Below are 16621 nucleotides of genomic sequence, written 5' to 3'. Positions count from 1 at the left end.
TGGTGTCCCCTGAATAGATATGTGGGCACAGTTGGCAACGGGCTTTGTTGCAAGGATAAGTTCCTGGGTTAGTGGTTCTGTTGTGTGGTATGTGGTTGTTGGTGAGTATTTGCTTCAGGTTGCGGGGCTGTCTGTAGGCAAGGACTGGCCTGTCTCCCAAGATTTGTGAGAGTGTTGGGTCATCCTTTAGGATAGGTTGTAGATCCTTAATAATGCGTTGGAGGGGTTTTAGTTGGGGGCTGAAGGTGACGGCTAGTGGCGTTCTGTTATTTTCTTTGTTAGGCCTGTCCTGTAGTAGGTAACTTCTGGGAACTCTTCTGGCTCTATCAATCTGTTTCTTTACTTCTGCAGGTGGGTATTGTAGTTGTAAGAAAGCTTGACAGAGATCTTGTAGGTGTTTGTCTCTGTCTGAGGGGTTGGAGCAAATGCGGTTGTATCGCAGAGCTTGGCTGTAGACGATGGATCGTGTGGTGTGGTCAGGGTGAAAGCTGGAGGCATGCAGGTAGGAATAGCGGTCAGTAGGTTTCCGGTATAGGGTGGTGTTTATGTGACCATTGTTTATTAGCACTGTAGTGTCCAGGAAGTGGATCTCTTGTGTGGACTGGACCAGGCTGAGGTTGGTGGTGGGATGGAAATTGTTGAAATCATGGTGGAATTCCTCAAGGGCTTCTTTTCCATGGGTCCAGATGATGAAGATGTCATCAATATAGCGCAAGTAGAGTAGGGGCTTTAGGGGACGAGAGCTGAGGAAGCGTTGTTCTAAATCAGCCATAAAAATGTTGGCATACTGTGGGGCCATGCGGGTACCCATAGCAGTGCCGCTGATCTGAAGGTATACATTGTCCCCAAATGTGAAGTAGTTATGGGTAAGGACAAAGTCACAAAGTTCAGCCACCAGGTTAGCCGTGACATTATCGGGGATAGTGTTCTTGACGGCTTGTAGTCCATCTTTGTGTGGAATGTTGGTGTAGAGGGCTTCTACATCCATAGTGGCCAGGATGGTGTTATCAGGAAGATCACCGATGGATTGTAGTTTCCTCAGGAAGTCAGTGGTGTCTCGAAGGTAGCTGGGAGTGCTGGTAGCGTAGGGCCTGAGGAGGGAGTCTACATAGCCAGACAATCCTGCTGTCAGGGTGCCAATGCCTGAGATGATGGGGCGCCCAGGATTTCCAGGTTTATGGATCTTGGGTAGTAGATAGAATATCCCAGGTCGGGGTTCCAGGGGTGTGTCTGTGCGGATTTGATCTTGTGCTTTTTCAGGAAGTTTCTTGAGCAAATGCTGTAGTTGCTTTTGGTAACTCTCAGTGGGATCAGAGGGTAATGGCTTGTAGAAACTCGTGTTGGAGAGCTGCCGAGCAGCCTCTTGTTCATATTCCGACCTATTCATGACGACAACAGCACCTCCTTTGTCAGCCTTTTTGATTATGATGTCAGAGTTGTTTCTGAGGCTGTGGATGGCATTGCGTTCCGCATGGCTGAGGTTATGGGGCAAGTGATGCTGCTTTTCCACAATTTCAGCCCGTGCACGTCGGCGGAAGCACTCTATGTAGAAGTCCAGTCTGCTGTTTCGACCTTCAGGAGGAGTCCACCTAGAATCCCTCTTTCTGTAGTGTTGGTAGGGAGACCTCTGTGGATTAGTATGCTGTTCAGAGGTATTTTGGAAATATTCCTTGAGTCGGAGACGTCGAAAATACCTCTGAACAGCATACTAATCCACAGAGGTCTCCCTACCAACACTACAGAAAGAGGGATTCTAGGTGGACTCCTCCTGAAGGTCGAAACAGCAGACTGGACTTCTACATAGAGTGCTTCCGCCGACGTGCACGGGCTGAAATTGTGGAAAAGCAGCATCACTTGCCCCATAACCTCAGCCATGCGGAACGCAATGCCATCCACAGCCTCAGAAACAACTCTGACATCATAATCAAAAAGGCTGACAAAGGAGGTGCTGTTGTCGTCATGAATAGGTCGGAATATGAACAAGAGGCTGCTCGGCAGCTCTCCAACACGAGTTTCTACAAGCCATTACCCTCTGATCCCACTGAGAGTTACCAAAAGCAACTACAGCATTTGCTCAAGAAACTTCCTGAAAAAGCACAAGATCAAATCCGCACAGACACACCCCTGGAACCCCGACCTGGGATATTCTATCTACTACCCAAGATCCATAAACCTGGAAATCCTGGGCGCCCCATCATCTCAGGCATTGGCACCCTGACAGCAGGATTGTCTGGCTATGTAGACTCCCTCCTCAGGCCCTACGCTACCAGCACTCCCAGCTACCTTCGAGACACCACTGACTTCCTGAGGAAACTACAATCCATCGGTGATCTTCCTGATAACACCATCCTGGCCACTATGGATGTAGAAGCCCTCTACACCAACATTCCACACAAAGATGGACTACAAGCCGTCAAGAACACTATCCCCGATAATGTCACGGCTAACCTGGTGGCTGAACTTTGTGACTTTGTCCTTACCCATAACTACTTCACATTTGGGGACAATGTATACCTTCAGATCAGCGGCACTGCTATGGGTACCCGCATGGCCCCACAGTATGCCAACATTTTTATGGCTGATTTAGAACAACGCTTCCTCAGCTCTCGTCCCCTAAAGCCCCTACTCTACTTGCGCTATATTGATGACATCTTCATCATCTGGACCCATGGAAAAGAAGCCCTTGAGGAATTCCACCATGATTTCAACAATTTCCATCCCACCACCAACCTCAGCCTGGTCCAGTCCACACAAGAGATCCACTTCCTGGACACTACAGTGCTAATAAACAATGGTCACATAAACACCACCCTATACCGGAAACCTACTGACCGCTATTCCTACCTGCATGCCTCCAGCTTTCACCCTGACCACACCACACGATCCATCGTCTACAGCCAAGCTCTGCGATACAACCGCATTTGCTCCAACCCCTCAGACAGAGACAAACACCTACAAGATCTCTGTCAAGCTTTCTTACAACTACAATACCCACCTGCAGAAGTAAAGAAACAGATTGATAGAGCCAGAAGAGTTCCCAGAAGTTACCTACTACAGGACAGGCCTAACAAAGAAAATAACAGAACGCCACTAGCCGTCACCTTCAGCCCCCAACTAAAACCCCTCCAACGCATTATTAAGGATCTACAACCTATCCTAAAGGATGACCCAACACTCTCACAAATCTTGGGAGACAGGCCAGTCCTTGCCTACAGACAGCCCCGCAACCTGAAGCAAATACTCACCAACAACCACATACCACACAACAGAACCACTAACCCAGGAACTTATCCTTGCAACAAAGCCCGTTGCCAACTGTGCCCACATATCTATTCAGGGGACACCATCACAGGGCCTAATAACATCAGCCACACTATCAGAGGCTCGTTCACCTGCACATCCACCAATGTGATATATGCCATCATGTGCCAGCAATGCCCCTCTGCCATGTACATTGGTCAAACTGGACAGTCTCTACGTAAAAGAATAAATGGACACAAATCAGATGTCAAGAATTGTAACATTCATAAACCAGTCGGAGAACACTTCAATCTCTCTGGTCACGCGATCACAGACATGAAGGTCGCTATCTTAAAACAAAAAAACTTCAAATCCAGACTCCAGCGAGAAACTGCTGAATTGGAATTCATTTGCAAATTGGATACTATTAATTTAGGCTTAAATAGAGACTTGGAGTGGCTAAGTCATTATGCAAGGTAGCCTGTTTCCTCTTGTTTTTTCCTACCCCCCCCCCCCAGATGTTCTGGTTTAACTTGGATTTTAACTTGAAGAGTGGTCAGTTTGGATGAGCTATTACCAGCAGGAGAGTGAGTTTGTGTGTGTATGGGGGTGGGGGGGATGTGAGAACCTGGATTTATGCAGGAAATAGCCCAGCTTGATTGTCATGCACATTGTGTAAAGAGTTGTCACTTTGGATGGGCTATCACCAGCAGGAGAGTGAATTTGTGTGGGGGGGTGGAGGGTGAGAAAACCTGGATTTGTGCTGGAAATCACTTTAGATAAGCTATTACCAGCAGGACAGTGGGGTGGGAATAGGTATTGTTTCATATTCTCTGTGTATATATAAAGCCTGCTGCAGTTTCCACGATATGCATCTGAGGAAGTGAGCTGTAGCTCACGAAAGCTTATGCTCTAATAAATTGGTTAGTCTCTAAGGTGCCACAAGTCCTCCTTTTCTTTTTACCCCCATAGGCTGTCTCGAACACGGGTACCACCCACTTGGTCTCTTCAGCCAATGACTGCCTCGCTGCGCAAAACGTCACCGATCACCGCTTTGGAGGCTGCCACCTCAACCCGCCCTCCCAGGGGCTTTCTGTCTTCTCATTGGCTGATCTGCCTCCTCCCCTCCCCTCTCCTAACAGATCGTTCCATGCGTGCAAACTTCGGGACGTGACCAATGAGCGCTAGGCTGCGGGGCGGGTGAATCGTGATGACGCAAGTGGCGTCGCTGCAGGGGAGGAAGAAGAAGAAATCGGAAGCGGCCAGGGAGCTGGAAGCAGCCGCTGCGTTACCATGGGGGCCGTGCTGGGGGTCTGTTCGCTGGCCAGCTGGGTGAGTGGCGGGGTGGCCTCCCCGGAAGGGCGCTGACGGTGGGGGTGCGTATTCCGCCCGTCGCGGGAGCCCCGTGTGATCCGCGCAGAGGCAATGCTGCTCCTCCCTCCGCCCCACCACGGGGGGGGCTGTGAGGCCTGGTCGCCCGGGGGTGGGTGTTGTTACTGCCGTTAACGCTCGTCTCCAGGCCCGGAGACACCCCCCCTCCCGGCCGCCCCGAGCTCTGGGTCCTAGTGTCGCTGGCTGCCAGCGGGGCTCTGCTGTGTCTGGCGCTGAGCCCTGTATCGCGGCTGTTCGGGGGGCGCCTTCAGGCAGTGGCCGAGTTTAGAGATCTTGTGCACGGCGCTGTACGGTCACATAGCGAGAGGCAGGCCCAGCCCCCAGGAGCTGCTAGGCTCGAGCTGGATAGGCAGGCGGTGGGGGGAAGGGTTGACATTGATAAGTGGTACTTGGTAAATGTCCCGAGGGACCCAGGGGATTTCTTGCTGTAGCTCAGGGGTTTCCTGCCTCATTTTGAATACTATAGACATTCTCTTTGTTTATTTGTGGGAAGTCCCTCCTCGTGTTTGTAACTTCGGAAGGCGTAACACAGGAAGTAATCATTGCGTCATCAACAACACACAAATTGCTCTGAGAACATAGCACAGGCTCATTGGGTTATTGTAGGGCAAAGTCCACAAACCGGGGGGGGGGGGGGGTGAAGCTTTAAAAAAATGTTGGTTACTTAGTCTGTTATAACAAAGAATCTTAAACGTCTAGTGACACCACTTATGTTGTCTTTTGTTGTTACTACTTGTATTTCATTAACTTTAAAACAATGAAAATGTATTTGCTACTTTCACTTTCTAGTTCTCTTTGCAAATACTGCAATGGTATGTCTAAGTTTAAACGAACTGTTTTCCTATAAATTATTTAATTCATTTTTTTATGTTTGTGGGTGTAAATTACTGACAATGACCTTTGAAACACTTTTAAGATGTAGCTAAATAGTTGTAAAACTGTTAGTACTGTATGTTCTGTGTACTGCCATAAAACACTGGAACCAATTAGGCTGGGTTTTTTTCTAAGCTTGATGCTCTTGAAATCACTTTCTAAATAAGAAATTGAGAAACTTGTTTTAAATACTTGTTTCCATAATTGATAAATGCTGATAGCAGTAGAAAGAAATGAACACATTCAACCTTTCATAAATAACATCTCCTAAAGCTTCTCTGTAATCAAGAACTTCGAATTTGAGCGTGCACAATTCATGAGGAATAGAATTTCTGACAACAGCAAATCATTCATTGCTGCCCCACTATAACTTTATGCACATTATGAATTATAGACATTTTTTTTTCTAAAAAGGGGAGTGGTGTTGCTTGTGAAATCTGCCCCCTGTGTTTTTTCCTTCCTATTAGTGGGTCCCTACAGCCTGGTAGCCATTTGTATTAAGTAAAAAGCAAAATAAGTCTTGCATGTTCATGCTGAGAAGTGCAGAACTACTTGTTCTAATGTAATTACAGGGCTTGTGACTCTTAAGTGAGAATAATTAAACATGAAGCAGTTATGCCAACCGAACCAAAGTCAGGCCAATAAAGGTTGCTGGGAAAGTCCCTGAACGAGATAAGTAGAATGAAAGAATACTTGTTTAAGTTGTCGGGAGTGAGATAAGGGGAGACCTGCGTTTTTGTACCAGATGTTCTGAGAACGGCTTGTTTAGATAAGGAGACGCACTGTCTCCACTCCATGTTTCTGTTCTATGTCTGTTCTTAACTCCTCGTCTCCTGTTTGACAACCGTACTGATAAAGTTTGGTGAGGTGTTATGACTTGCTAAAAGCTATATACAAGAGGGGTATAGGTATGCATGCATAATAGAGAAAGAGAACTTTAACTAAGGGGGGCGGGTGGGCTGCTTAATGAATAATCTGTGTTGCACAGAACTGTCTAAGGTGCCACAAGTACTCCTTTTCTTTTTGCATAGAGACTAACCAATTTATTTGAGCATAAGCTTTCGTGAGCTACAGCTCACTTCATCGGATGCAACTGTAGCTCACGAAAGCTTATGCTCAAATAAATTAGTTAGTCTCTAAGGTGCCACAAGTACTCCTTTTCTTTTTGCGAATACAGACTAACACAGCTGCTACTCTGGAACTGTCTATAAAAACCTACTAGTTTTACCTAAGAGGCAGTTGGTTCCTCTTGGAGACGGGCCGCTCTCTGTTGTTGTGTGCACTCCTCAATAAAGAGCTTGTGTTTGGACCTTGCTGGTGTTGCCTGTCTCTCTGCGGTCAGACAACGAACTATGCTGTCTGGGGTTCGAGTCCTTAACATGACCATACCAGATTCCTTTAATCTTCTGATTTGAAAACTAAACTGTATTGTATGTGCATAATTTTATGCCTTGGAGTACTGTTATAAAACTAAAAATATAATCACATGTGTAAAAGGGAGTGCCATCACTTGAGACACTTTTTAAATTAAGACGATAGAGCAATAAAGAATTTATTGTGGGGAAAAATGCCATCAGGGTGAATTTTGATGTCTAAATTGATCACTTTGGTCTCTAATTTTTGTGATAACTTCTGCAGGAAGTGAGTGACTGGGGCTGTTAATTTGCAGGGAAGCTGTATTTGGCTGAGTAAGGGACTGTGGTTAATGATAATGTTTAGCCCTTTTGAAAGTGAGGTCTGTATAGAGAAATACCCTTACTGTTCCCATGTTGGTTCTCTAGATTCCATGTCTGTGCAGTGGTGCCTCATGTTTGCTGTGCCGATGTTGTCCAAACAGCAAGAATTCCACAGTGACACGTCTTATCTATGCCTTCCTCCTTCTTCTCAGTACGCTTGTTGCCTGTATCATGCTAGCACCGGGAATGGAAGAGCAGCTGAAAAAGGTGTGTATATATATAAGACATTTGTGATCTTTTTGTAACAAAGCCATGACCTATGCTAGTAGCCCCAAGTTCTTATTATTCGCCGTGGACTACCTCACACACACGTGCCCAAATAAATTGGAGATGTTGAAAGGGGGGAAATTTTCAGAATAGAAGAAAAATAAACTGTGTTGTAAATCTTTGGATTGCTAGAGTGTCGCCCATGTGCATAATTGAAATGTAAACTAAGTAAATTATGTTTTTTCTTTTAAATTCACATTGTCTTCAGCACAGCACTGCTTAGAGTGCCTGTCACTGTCCTGCAAATTCTCTCTGTAGAGCAGTTCATTCAGGTTTTACATTGCTGGGGAAGAGATTTATGTTACACCACTAATTCAGATGCGCCTGCTGTGTTGATTTAAATCCTTGAATAGGAAGAACACCGGTCCCAACTGGAGATAGGATCCTGTTAGGGTGGTGGTTGGAGAAGAGGATTCCAAGACCCAGGGTTACAGAAATATTAACTGACCAGTGTGGCCTGAGTTCTGCCAAAAAGTCAGTTGTCTGTTCAGAAGTGAGGTGCCACTGAGGCTGCCAGGCGGGAGTGGGCAAAGGAATATAATGGAAACTTGCCACAGTATATATATGGAATGGTTTTCTGTTTGGCTCCTAGTTTGAAATATTGATTTCACTTTTGTGACACTTGGACATCTCAAGCCTAGAGAATGAGGATACCAAATTCACATCCTTGCTCTAAGCCTTACACCCTGATACTTTCCTTTTGGGTAAATTAGTTACTCTCTCTGTCTTGGTTATGCAGTGATATGGGAAGGAAAAGGTGACACTAGGAACAAATCTGATCTCTGCCTGTGGACCAGATGCAAAGCCTTTTCTCACAACGGCTACCAGAGGGAAGCTAGCTGAGACCCTTGTGTTATTTGTGTATTCCACATGTTTGTGACTGCGGTCTTAGAACGGCAAGTTACAAGTCTCTTTTTATCCAGGTGCCTGGATTTTGTGATGAGGGGCTGCATACCAGGCTACCACACATGAATGGCTTTGTCAACTGTGATGTGCTGGTTGGATACAGGGCAGTCTATCGAATCAGCTTTGCCATGGCAGTGTTCTTCTTCATTTTCTCTCTTCTTATGATACAAGTGAAAACAAGTAACGATCCGAGAGCCGCAGTGCACAATGGGTATGTAGGCATGGTATTGACTTGCCTGTTAACTTGTTTAGTCTGTCTCTTACCAATTTCTTTCCCAGATAGTGACAGATTCCTTAGATGTATGTGGATGAACAGCCTGGACTGAGTCCTTTAGTTCCTTTGCTGATTGCTAGAGAGCACTGCTTCTGAAAGTGTGTGGGTAACCAAGATCCCTAGGAAGCCTCCTACTTCCACTGCATTTCTAAAGTACTGATAATCAGACGTTGAAACATTATGCCTTGAAATCAGATAACTCACCTCTTCTGTCATTTTCCCAAACACTTATCATTCTCTGGAGTTTGGAGTTCATTTAAAACTGCCATCTTCTTTTTAAAAAAGGGAGATAAAGATGGAGTGGAAAGGGAGACTCTTGACAAATATATTTTTAGGATACTTTAATTAAAAGAAACCTTTTAAAATAACAGCCTTTGTTAAATGTCTTATTTAACATTCTCTCTCTAGGCTAAAGCACTGAACAGTGTTTCAACACTATTCAGTTGTGAAATGTTATAGGTATTATTTCATCACCAAGAACCCATTTGGGTGTATAAGTACCTTGTCTGAGCATGTGCAGGTTTCAAAAGACTACTCTTATTTGGCAGTCTCCTATGTGAAAAGACCATCTCAGAGCATCCCCAAATAGACTGTATACAATTCTGTTCTGTCATTATTAGACAATCATGCCTGTTAATCAGCCATATTTTGTTCACTTAAAACGGGGTTCGTTGTACAGATAGAGGACCAACACTGTCAAACATGTTTGTCTTTTTATTTTAAAAAGGTTTTGGTTCTTCAAAATAGCTGCCATAGTTGGTATCATGGTTGGAGCCTTTTACATTCCTGAAGGGCCTTTCACAAGAGGTAAAGTTAATATATAGTCATTGAATTGCTTTTGAAAATACAAACTTTTTCACATATTACCAGAGGTTATAGTTGGTGCATTCCAAGTTATGGTTATTGTAGAATACATACAGTGCAACCCTATTTCCCTGGAATGTTCTGGTAATTAGGGAAGTAACGACGTAAGCAGGACATGTCCTGGGGCATAGCTGCAGTGTTTCAGATAAACAGGGCCAAGCTCCGTATTTATAGTTAAATACCTTAATTATTTTAAGTGTTCGTATGACTGACAAAATCTTAGTTTCTCTTCTGTCACTGTTCATATTAGCAGATGTCGGGAAAGACTTTGTTTGCCAAGGCATTTTAGGGATCTTCTGCAAAGACCTTTAAGAAGTTCTGTTCTCTTCAGTCAGCTATGCTAAGGAAGTGTTTACCTATTACTGTACTGTTTGCATCCATTTTGTAGGATTGTTGGGGAGTTAAATCACCTTTCATAAACTTCGATGGTCACTTACGTACATGAAAATAGTGTCTTACGTTAAATCTTGAATTCTTCTCTCTGAAAACACTTTGGGCCCAATCTTGCAAATACTTAGCACGTGCTTAATTTGAGTCATATTGAAGTAAGTGAAACTACTTGCATGCTCTAGAGCATGCAAGTAATGTGTAAGTATTTGCAGGATCGATGCCATAGAGTATTAGGGGACTGAATTTCCAGGCTATATTTTCACTATTCCTCTTAAAAGCTGATAAGCCAGTTTATAGGTTAATCTGAGGCTAGTTTTTCTACCTAGTAAAATACAAATGATGAGAAATAACTCTAACTTAAATCCCTTTAATGTCTTTTCTAGCATGGTTTATTATTGGCATTCTTGGAGCCTTTTGCTTTATCCTCATCCAGCTGGTGCTGCTTGTGGACTTTGCTCACTCCTGGAATGAGTCCTGGGTTGAACGAATGGAGGAAGGAAATTCTAGGTGTTGGTATGTGGGTAGGTATCTAAATCGGAGAGTGCAAAACCTAACTAGAAGAAACAAACAATGTGTACATAGTGTAAGTACAAAAACAAGGTGTAGCCTCTTACAGCCCTGCCACTGTGTACATGCTGTACTCTGATCTGCATCCTACAGCTGAAGCTCCATAGGTATCTGAGGAGGTAGAAGCTGCAGCGTTGCTCCACTATAGCTCTATGTACACGCTGGTTCTAGTCACATTAATTAAAATGAGAAGTAGACCTGTCAGTCACTGTCCAGTTTGATGGTCATAAGAAATAAAATTTAAATGTTGTGCCCAGCTACATAGAGAGGTATGGTCTGAATACAGGGCTACAGCCATTGACTCCCTTAATGTTCTCAAGCAAGTCCGCTCAGCTCTTTTTAGTCACCCTGTCTGTATAATGGTGATAATGTGGCTTGCACCTCATGCTTGTCGGCTGTTGATGTGATTTTTTTTTTTTTTTTAAATGGCTCCAGCAACAAAACCATAACAATTAGCAATTTAACTTAACTCTTTTTTAGCTGAGAACACTAACCTCTGTGGCTCCTTAGATTATAAATAACTTGAAAGAAGGGCACTATAAAGGCACCCAGTCTGTGTGGGGTAGAGAGAAAATCTTGCCTCTAAAATTCAGGGCTGGTAAGTGTTCCAATGGGGAGCCCGCAGAAGTATTTGTTTCCACCCTGTGTTGAGTTAACTTGTATTTCTTTTTCAGCTTTATTTTCTTGTACGAGCTTGACCTACATCTTGTCAATAATTTCTGTTGTGCTCTTCTATGTATTCTACACTAAACCTGATGGTTGTACCGAGAACAAGTTCTTCATCAGCTTTAATATGATCTTGTGCATTGTTGTTTCCATCATTTCTATCCTTCCAAAAGTTCAGGTACTACATTTTCTATTTTTGCTTAAATCCTTTTGTACACAGATAGCAATATCTTTAAATCTCCTTTGAAGTATAAAAACAACAAATGTATAATACACATTCAGAAAAAATTGTCACAGGATGAGAGCATGCTAATGATTGTGTGGGATAACTAGAAATAAGCAGAAAACTGAACCTAATGCAATAGTTCCTGAACTGTGGACATTTAGAACATTTTACTGACCATCTGCAGAAAGCTGGCATGTCACATGATGATGCTGATTTCTAGCTGTCATTGTATTAGACACATCTGAAATACAATGCACCAAATTATTTCTTGGTGCACTTAGTGAAAGCAGTTGCTGTGGTTGCCTCAGAGATACTACAGCTATCATGGATCAGAGGGGAGGCATCCAAGAGTTGCTGGGTAAAACTTTCAGCATACCTAAATGACATCAATTGGATTTAGGTTCTTAAGTCATTAAGATGCTTCTGAAAACTTTCATGAGATATGGTGCGCTATGAAAATTTCTAAGAACCCCTGGCCTAGTTAACAAACAATAAATGATGACAGATTAGTCTTCCTTTGCTCTGATTGTTTGTGTTGCTGTTGTAAGAAACCAAGTTGCCCTTTATGATAACTCTGCAACCCTTCTTATTTAATGCGGTTTCCACACGGGTAAATTGAGGGTTGACTTTGGATGGTTGTATTTTGGGTGACTGTAACAGGGAGATACTTTGACCTGTTTAGATGTCTGTTAAACACAAAATAGTTCTGCATCAGGTAGAATACACGTGCTTCACCTGGTTAAACACCCTTTGAAGAATACTGGGCATATCTGTTAAAGATAGGTCTTGGGTTCTAAAGCTGCTCCTCCCCTCTCTCTCTCCAGCGCGCCCCCCCCATCTCTTTTGAGTCACCACCTCTGCTAATATGCCACAGAGGATTACTAGATGTTGTTCAGAAGTTATATGCTAGACTTGTATTTTGCAAACCTGCTACAGTCAGTCTTGTCACGGTTAAGTCAAGCAAGAGCTTCTGATCAAAGATGGTGTGCGCAGTGCATGTATTTGGGTCAAGAGGGATGAACGTTTGTGTCTGGCTTCCCACAGCTGCCGTTGGCCTGGCACGGCGAACTTCGGCCAGTGGGAGCTGTGATCAGCTGAACCTTGCAGGTAAACTGGCCTGGCCTGGCCCGCCAGCGGATTTCCCTGGTGGCCCACATGCCAAAGGTTGCCGATCCCTGTACTAGATGTTAGGCAAATCTGCAGCAATTAGGATTAAATGCAGCTGTATCTGAAATGCCATTTTTGACTCTGGAGAGCATTTTGTCTTTAAACAGGAACATCAACCGCACTCTGGCCTCCTCCAGTCCTCTGTTATTAGTCTCTACACAATGTATCTCACTTGGTCAGCTATGTCTAATGAGCCTGGTAAGCATCTATCTGCCTTGGTAGAAAGGTATTCCATTTTTAAAACAAAAACATGTCAGTGGAGCTTACTGTTATCAGAAGCCATTGTGCTGGGATTGCTGATCAAATGATGCATTTGAGAATCCCTACAACATGTGCTTACTCAGGTACAGAATTGCTACATAGTCAGGTGGTCCTATTCAGCTTCTCAGTGGCTTTCTTTTGTGTGGTGCATATTGCAGCAATCTATTCTGGAGGTCCCAAAGACCTGGTTGATAAGGTCTGGACTGAAGTTAATTCTCTAGTCCAGGCTTATCTGTTGCATTCTGTGAAATCCTTCCTAGTGAAACACAGAACTAAATATTTTGAGAATCAAGCAGTGTGGGGATGGGCATGTGGGAAGGATGGTATCTGTGCAAAGATCTAAGAAAGGGCTTGATTGGAGTACACTAATCTAGTCAAGTGAATGTGGGAAGACTTCTTGCCACTGATGCTACTAGGGAATCCAAGAGCAATTGGAAGTCCAGCAGGAACTCTAGACTACAAACCTGGCTGACAGAAGATGACAGGGATGAGTTTTACTAAACTTTTTTTTTTGTAAACCTCTTTCAGATAGAAGCTGCAACCCAAGTTTGTTGAACATCATCACACAGATAACTGCACCCACAATAACTCCAGCTAATGCAACTGTCATACCTGCTACTCAGGCTCCACCAAAGTCCTTGCAGTGGTGGGATGCACAGAGTATTGTTGGACTTGGTATCTTTGTTCTTTGTCTCCTGTATTCTAGGTAAGATCTGAGTCACTCAAAGCAGAAACAGCACTTGCCTTCCTTCTGTGAAAACTGTGTGCGTTTATGAATGAAATCTACCTGCCTTGCACACAAGGCTCTGTCTAGCTTGATGTGGGCAAATAAAAATATGGAAGACTAGTAAAACTGTGAGGACGGTAGAGGCTTCACCAGCCCTGTTCTTAATTAGTTGAAGTCTTAAGCTAAAATAGGCCATAATAGCATGAAGTGGGGAGGGGGATGTTACTTAAGTCAGAGTTAAATAGTAGGAGAGTTGTTTCTGAACTGACCTCCAATCACAATAAACACATTGGGGTAAGGTGTTTGCTTGGACTGGAAGTTCAGAAGTAGCACACTGCTTCCACTGATAGCAACTGGAATCATTTAGTCTTGAGTTTCCAGCTCTAGCAGAGGCTAGGAGTCAACTTGCTGGTGTGATGCTGCCACCTGCAGTGATATCCAGAGCAGCGTCAGGTGGCTCTGGAGAGAGAGATGTTCCTATTCCAGAGATTTGGGTCTCCGATATGTAACATGAATGGAAATGGATCTCCTAAGGAGCGTTCCTTGTTTACCCTTTTGGAAAAATGTCAGTCAATCGCAACACATTTTGGGGGATGTAAAAGATTTGACTAGTTATAGTCACTAGTGAAACCCACCCCTGTGTTCTCTAGGGTGGATTTTTAACTTTTGTTTTTTGGGTCACTTTGCAGCATCCGCTCTTCCAGTAATAGCCAGGTGAACAAGCTGACTTTGTCTGGGAGTGACAGTGCCATGCTGGATGACCCTGTGGGAATGGATGGTGGATCTGTGGAAGATGGAGAAGTTCGTCGGGTCATGGACAATGAGAAAGGGGCAGTTCAGTACAGCTACGCTTTCTTTCACTTCATGTTGCTCCTTGCCTCTCTCTACATCATGATGACACTCACTAACTGGTACAGGTAGAAACAAAATGGGTTTAACTTTTTAAACATAAAATATATTTACGAAGGTAGGTGAAAGGTGCACCTGCTACCTCAACTCTGGGTGGCTGATCTGACTATCTGTGCAGCTTTAATTCCTGCTGGGAGAAGAATTCTTATGCCCCATTCCCCTTGATATCCAGTGAGTTCACTGGTAGCTTAGGGACTGGAAGTCTGAAGGCTACTCCTAAATCTGGGATATCTGTGGTTTCAGATCTTTCCTTCATGATAGTTGCATCAAAGTTGTGGTGATTAGCTTTTTTTAATTGGGGCATTGACAGAAAGGGACGGGGCAGCCTGCATAAAGGATTGTCCAAATTTGCAAGGGCAAAAGATACCAGACTGAGTAGATTTTTCTTCAGATTCCTGTGGTTGTGTATCTTTCCTCCTGTTGGCATAATGAGTTAGTCAGGGACTCTGTCCTTTGAAAAGTTTGGTTTTGCCCAGCTTGAGATTGAGAAGACAAACGGGAGAAGGAATGTTAGCAGCTACAGACATGGAAGCCACTTATGTGCTGAGGGTTGCCCCAGAGCTATTGAGACGATCCATCTTGAGGCTGTACTCCCACCACCTACTTACTGCCTTTTTCTTGTGATTGGCTGACCTACTACATGGGGTGGTCTTGCATTTTCTCATTTAGTGCTGCTGTGAGTGCTGTCTTAAACAAGGAAAGAGTATATGGAGGAACAGCTGCCTGTAATAAAGAACTGAAGTTGGTTCATAACTGGCTGTGGGGTCAATTGTAAGAATGGTGATGCATAAACATACATAGGCTGGGATGTACTTAGACTGGCAGGTGGCAGGACACCTCTAAAGTTCTGAAAGGAGGGATTTTGCAGTGTAGGGTCTTCACTTATAAGACAAGGAGCCTTTTTGGAAATGATGGTGGAATGTTCCAAACATGCTGCACCTTCAGTTCAGTAAAAGTGCAAAGACGGTGGCAAGTGGAGGCTTGTCGTTAACAACTCTTTCCCATTGTTACAGCCCTGATGCAGACTTCAAAACCATGACAAGCAAGTGGCCAGCTGTGTGGGTGAAGATCTCCTCAAGCTGGGTCTGCCTCCTTCTCTATGTCTGGACCCTAGTGGCTCCTCTTGTCATTACCAGTCGGGACTTCACTTAAATGATTGTGCTTGTCTGAGATTATGAAAATGCCTGAAGTTCCTCTGCTGAAAGCCAAAACGTCATGTATTGCTTCAGTTATTTCTTGAAACTAAGGCAAATGCATCTTTTCATGTTCCATGCAGGTGGATAGAAACTGCTGGATTGTGTAATGCTTGATGCCGTATCTCAACTACATTAATTTTGATACTATTTTATTTTGACCTATATGTGAGGTTAGCTGTTTGTGCATTTTTGAAATCTATCACCACAACTGTAGTACAGCACAGAAGAAAAACACCTGTAGTATCCATTAGTTCCAACACAATATTGAAGAGAACAATTAAACACAAAGTAATATAAAAGAAGAAGCTGCGTTTTTAGCATAATGCACTAAATGGTCAGTATGTGGAAGTGTAAGCCATGCTGCGTAAGTTTCTACATTCCATTGCAAAAGGTTGTCTAAAAGAGCACCTTCCTGTTTGTGGGCAGAAACTTATACATTCCCTCCAAGACCAATATCTTGAAGATGTGTAGCTGTTGACTGTAATTCCTGTTCCCAGAATAATACATATAATAAAACCTTTAGGTTTTATGGAAACTATTCTTTGATTTAGTATATTTGCCAAATATTTTAACTTTGATTTAACTCTAAACTCAGATACTTCTGTTTCGAATCTAAAATTATGCTGGAAATTTTTTTTATTAATTCTCAATTTGTGCTTGTCTGAGTTAATACACATTGTCAATATTTGCACTATAAATGCATTTGATTAAAATGTAGATTAACTGTTCAAAGCATCTTTCAAACTCTCTCTGTTCCAGGTAGGTGCAGGGACTGGTGCAGCAAGTTCATAATATCCCATGATATTTTGAATTAACTTCAGCAGCTGTATTAGCCTACCACATGACTTAAAGGAAAGTTTTATGTGGCTCAAGTGGTGTCATATGACTTAATCTATGCTCTGATTAAACATGGTGATTACACCTTCATTCCAGTCCTCTGATGCTGAATCATATGTTGGA

At 43.5% G+C, this 16621-nt stretch overlaps 1 protein-coding gene across 2 annotated transcripts; it reads left to right on the top strand.

Moving 5' to 3' along the window:
- The first annotated feature begins 4417 nt into the window (after window positions 1-4417).
- SERINC3 (serine incorporator 3) lies at window positions 4418-16593 on the top strand. Of its 2 annotated transcripts, none has more exons than XM_084646160.1 (10): window positions 4418-4572; window positions 7287-7448; window positions 8432-8625; window positions 9416-9495; window positions 10326-10463; window positions 11184-11353; window positions 12676-12766; window positions 13358-13535; window positions 14246-14473; window positions 15479-16593. In XM_084646160.1, exons 1-10 carry the CDS (start codon window positions 4534-4536, stop codon window positions 15615-15617), a joined length of 1419 nt encoding a protein of 472 aa, XP_084502286.1. In that variant the 5' UTR covers window positions 4418-4533; the 3' UTR covers window positions 15618-16593. The 2 variants fall into 2 exon arrangements, with proteins under 2 accessions (XP_084502286.1, XP_084502287.1); XM_084646161.1 differs by lacking the exon at window positions 4418-4572 and adding an exon at window positions 4597-4616.
- Window positions 16594-16621: the final 28 nt, after the last annotated feature.

Source organism: Lepidochelys olivacea, assembly GCF_965140295.1.
Source record: "Lepidochelys olivacea isolate rLepOli2 genome assembly, chromosome: 13".
NCBI classification, from domain to species: Eukaryota; Metazoa; Chordata; order Testudines; family Cheloniidae; genus Lepidochelys; species Lepidochelys olivacea.
The sequence above is the reverse complement of the archived record's forward strand: the minus strand, read 5'-3'. Positions and strand labels throughout refer to the sequence as shown.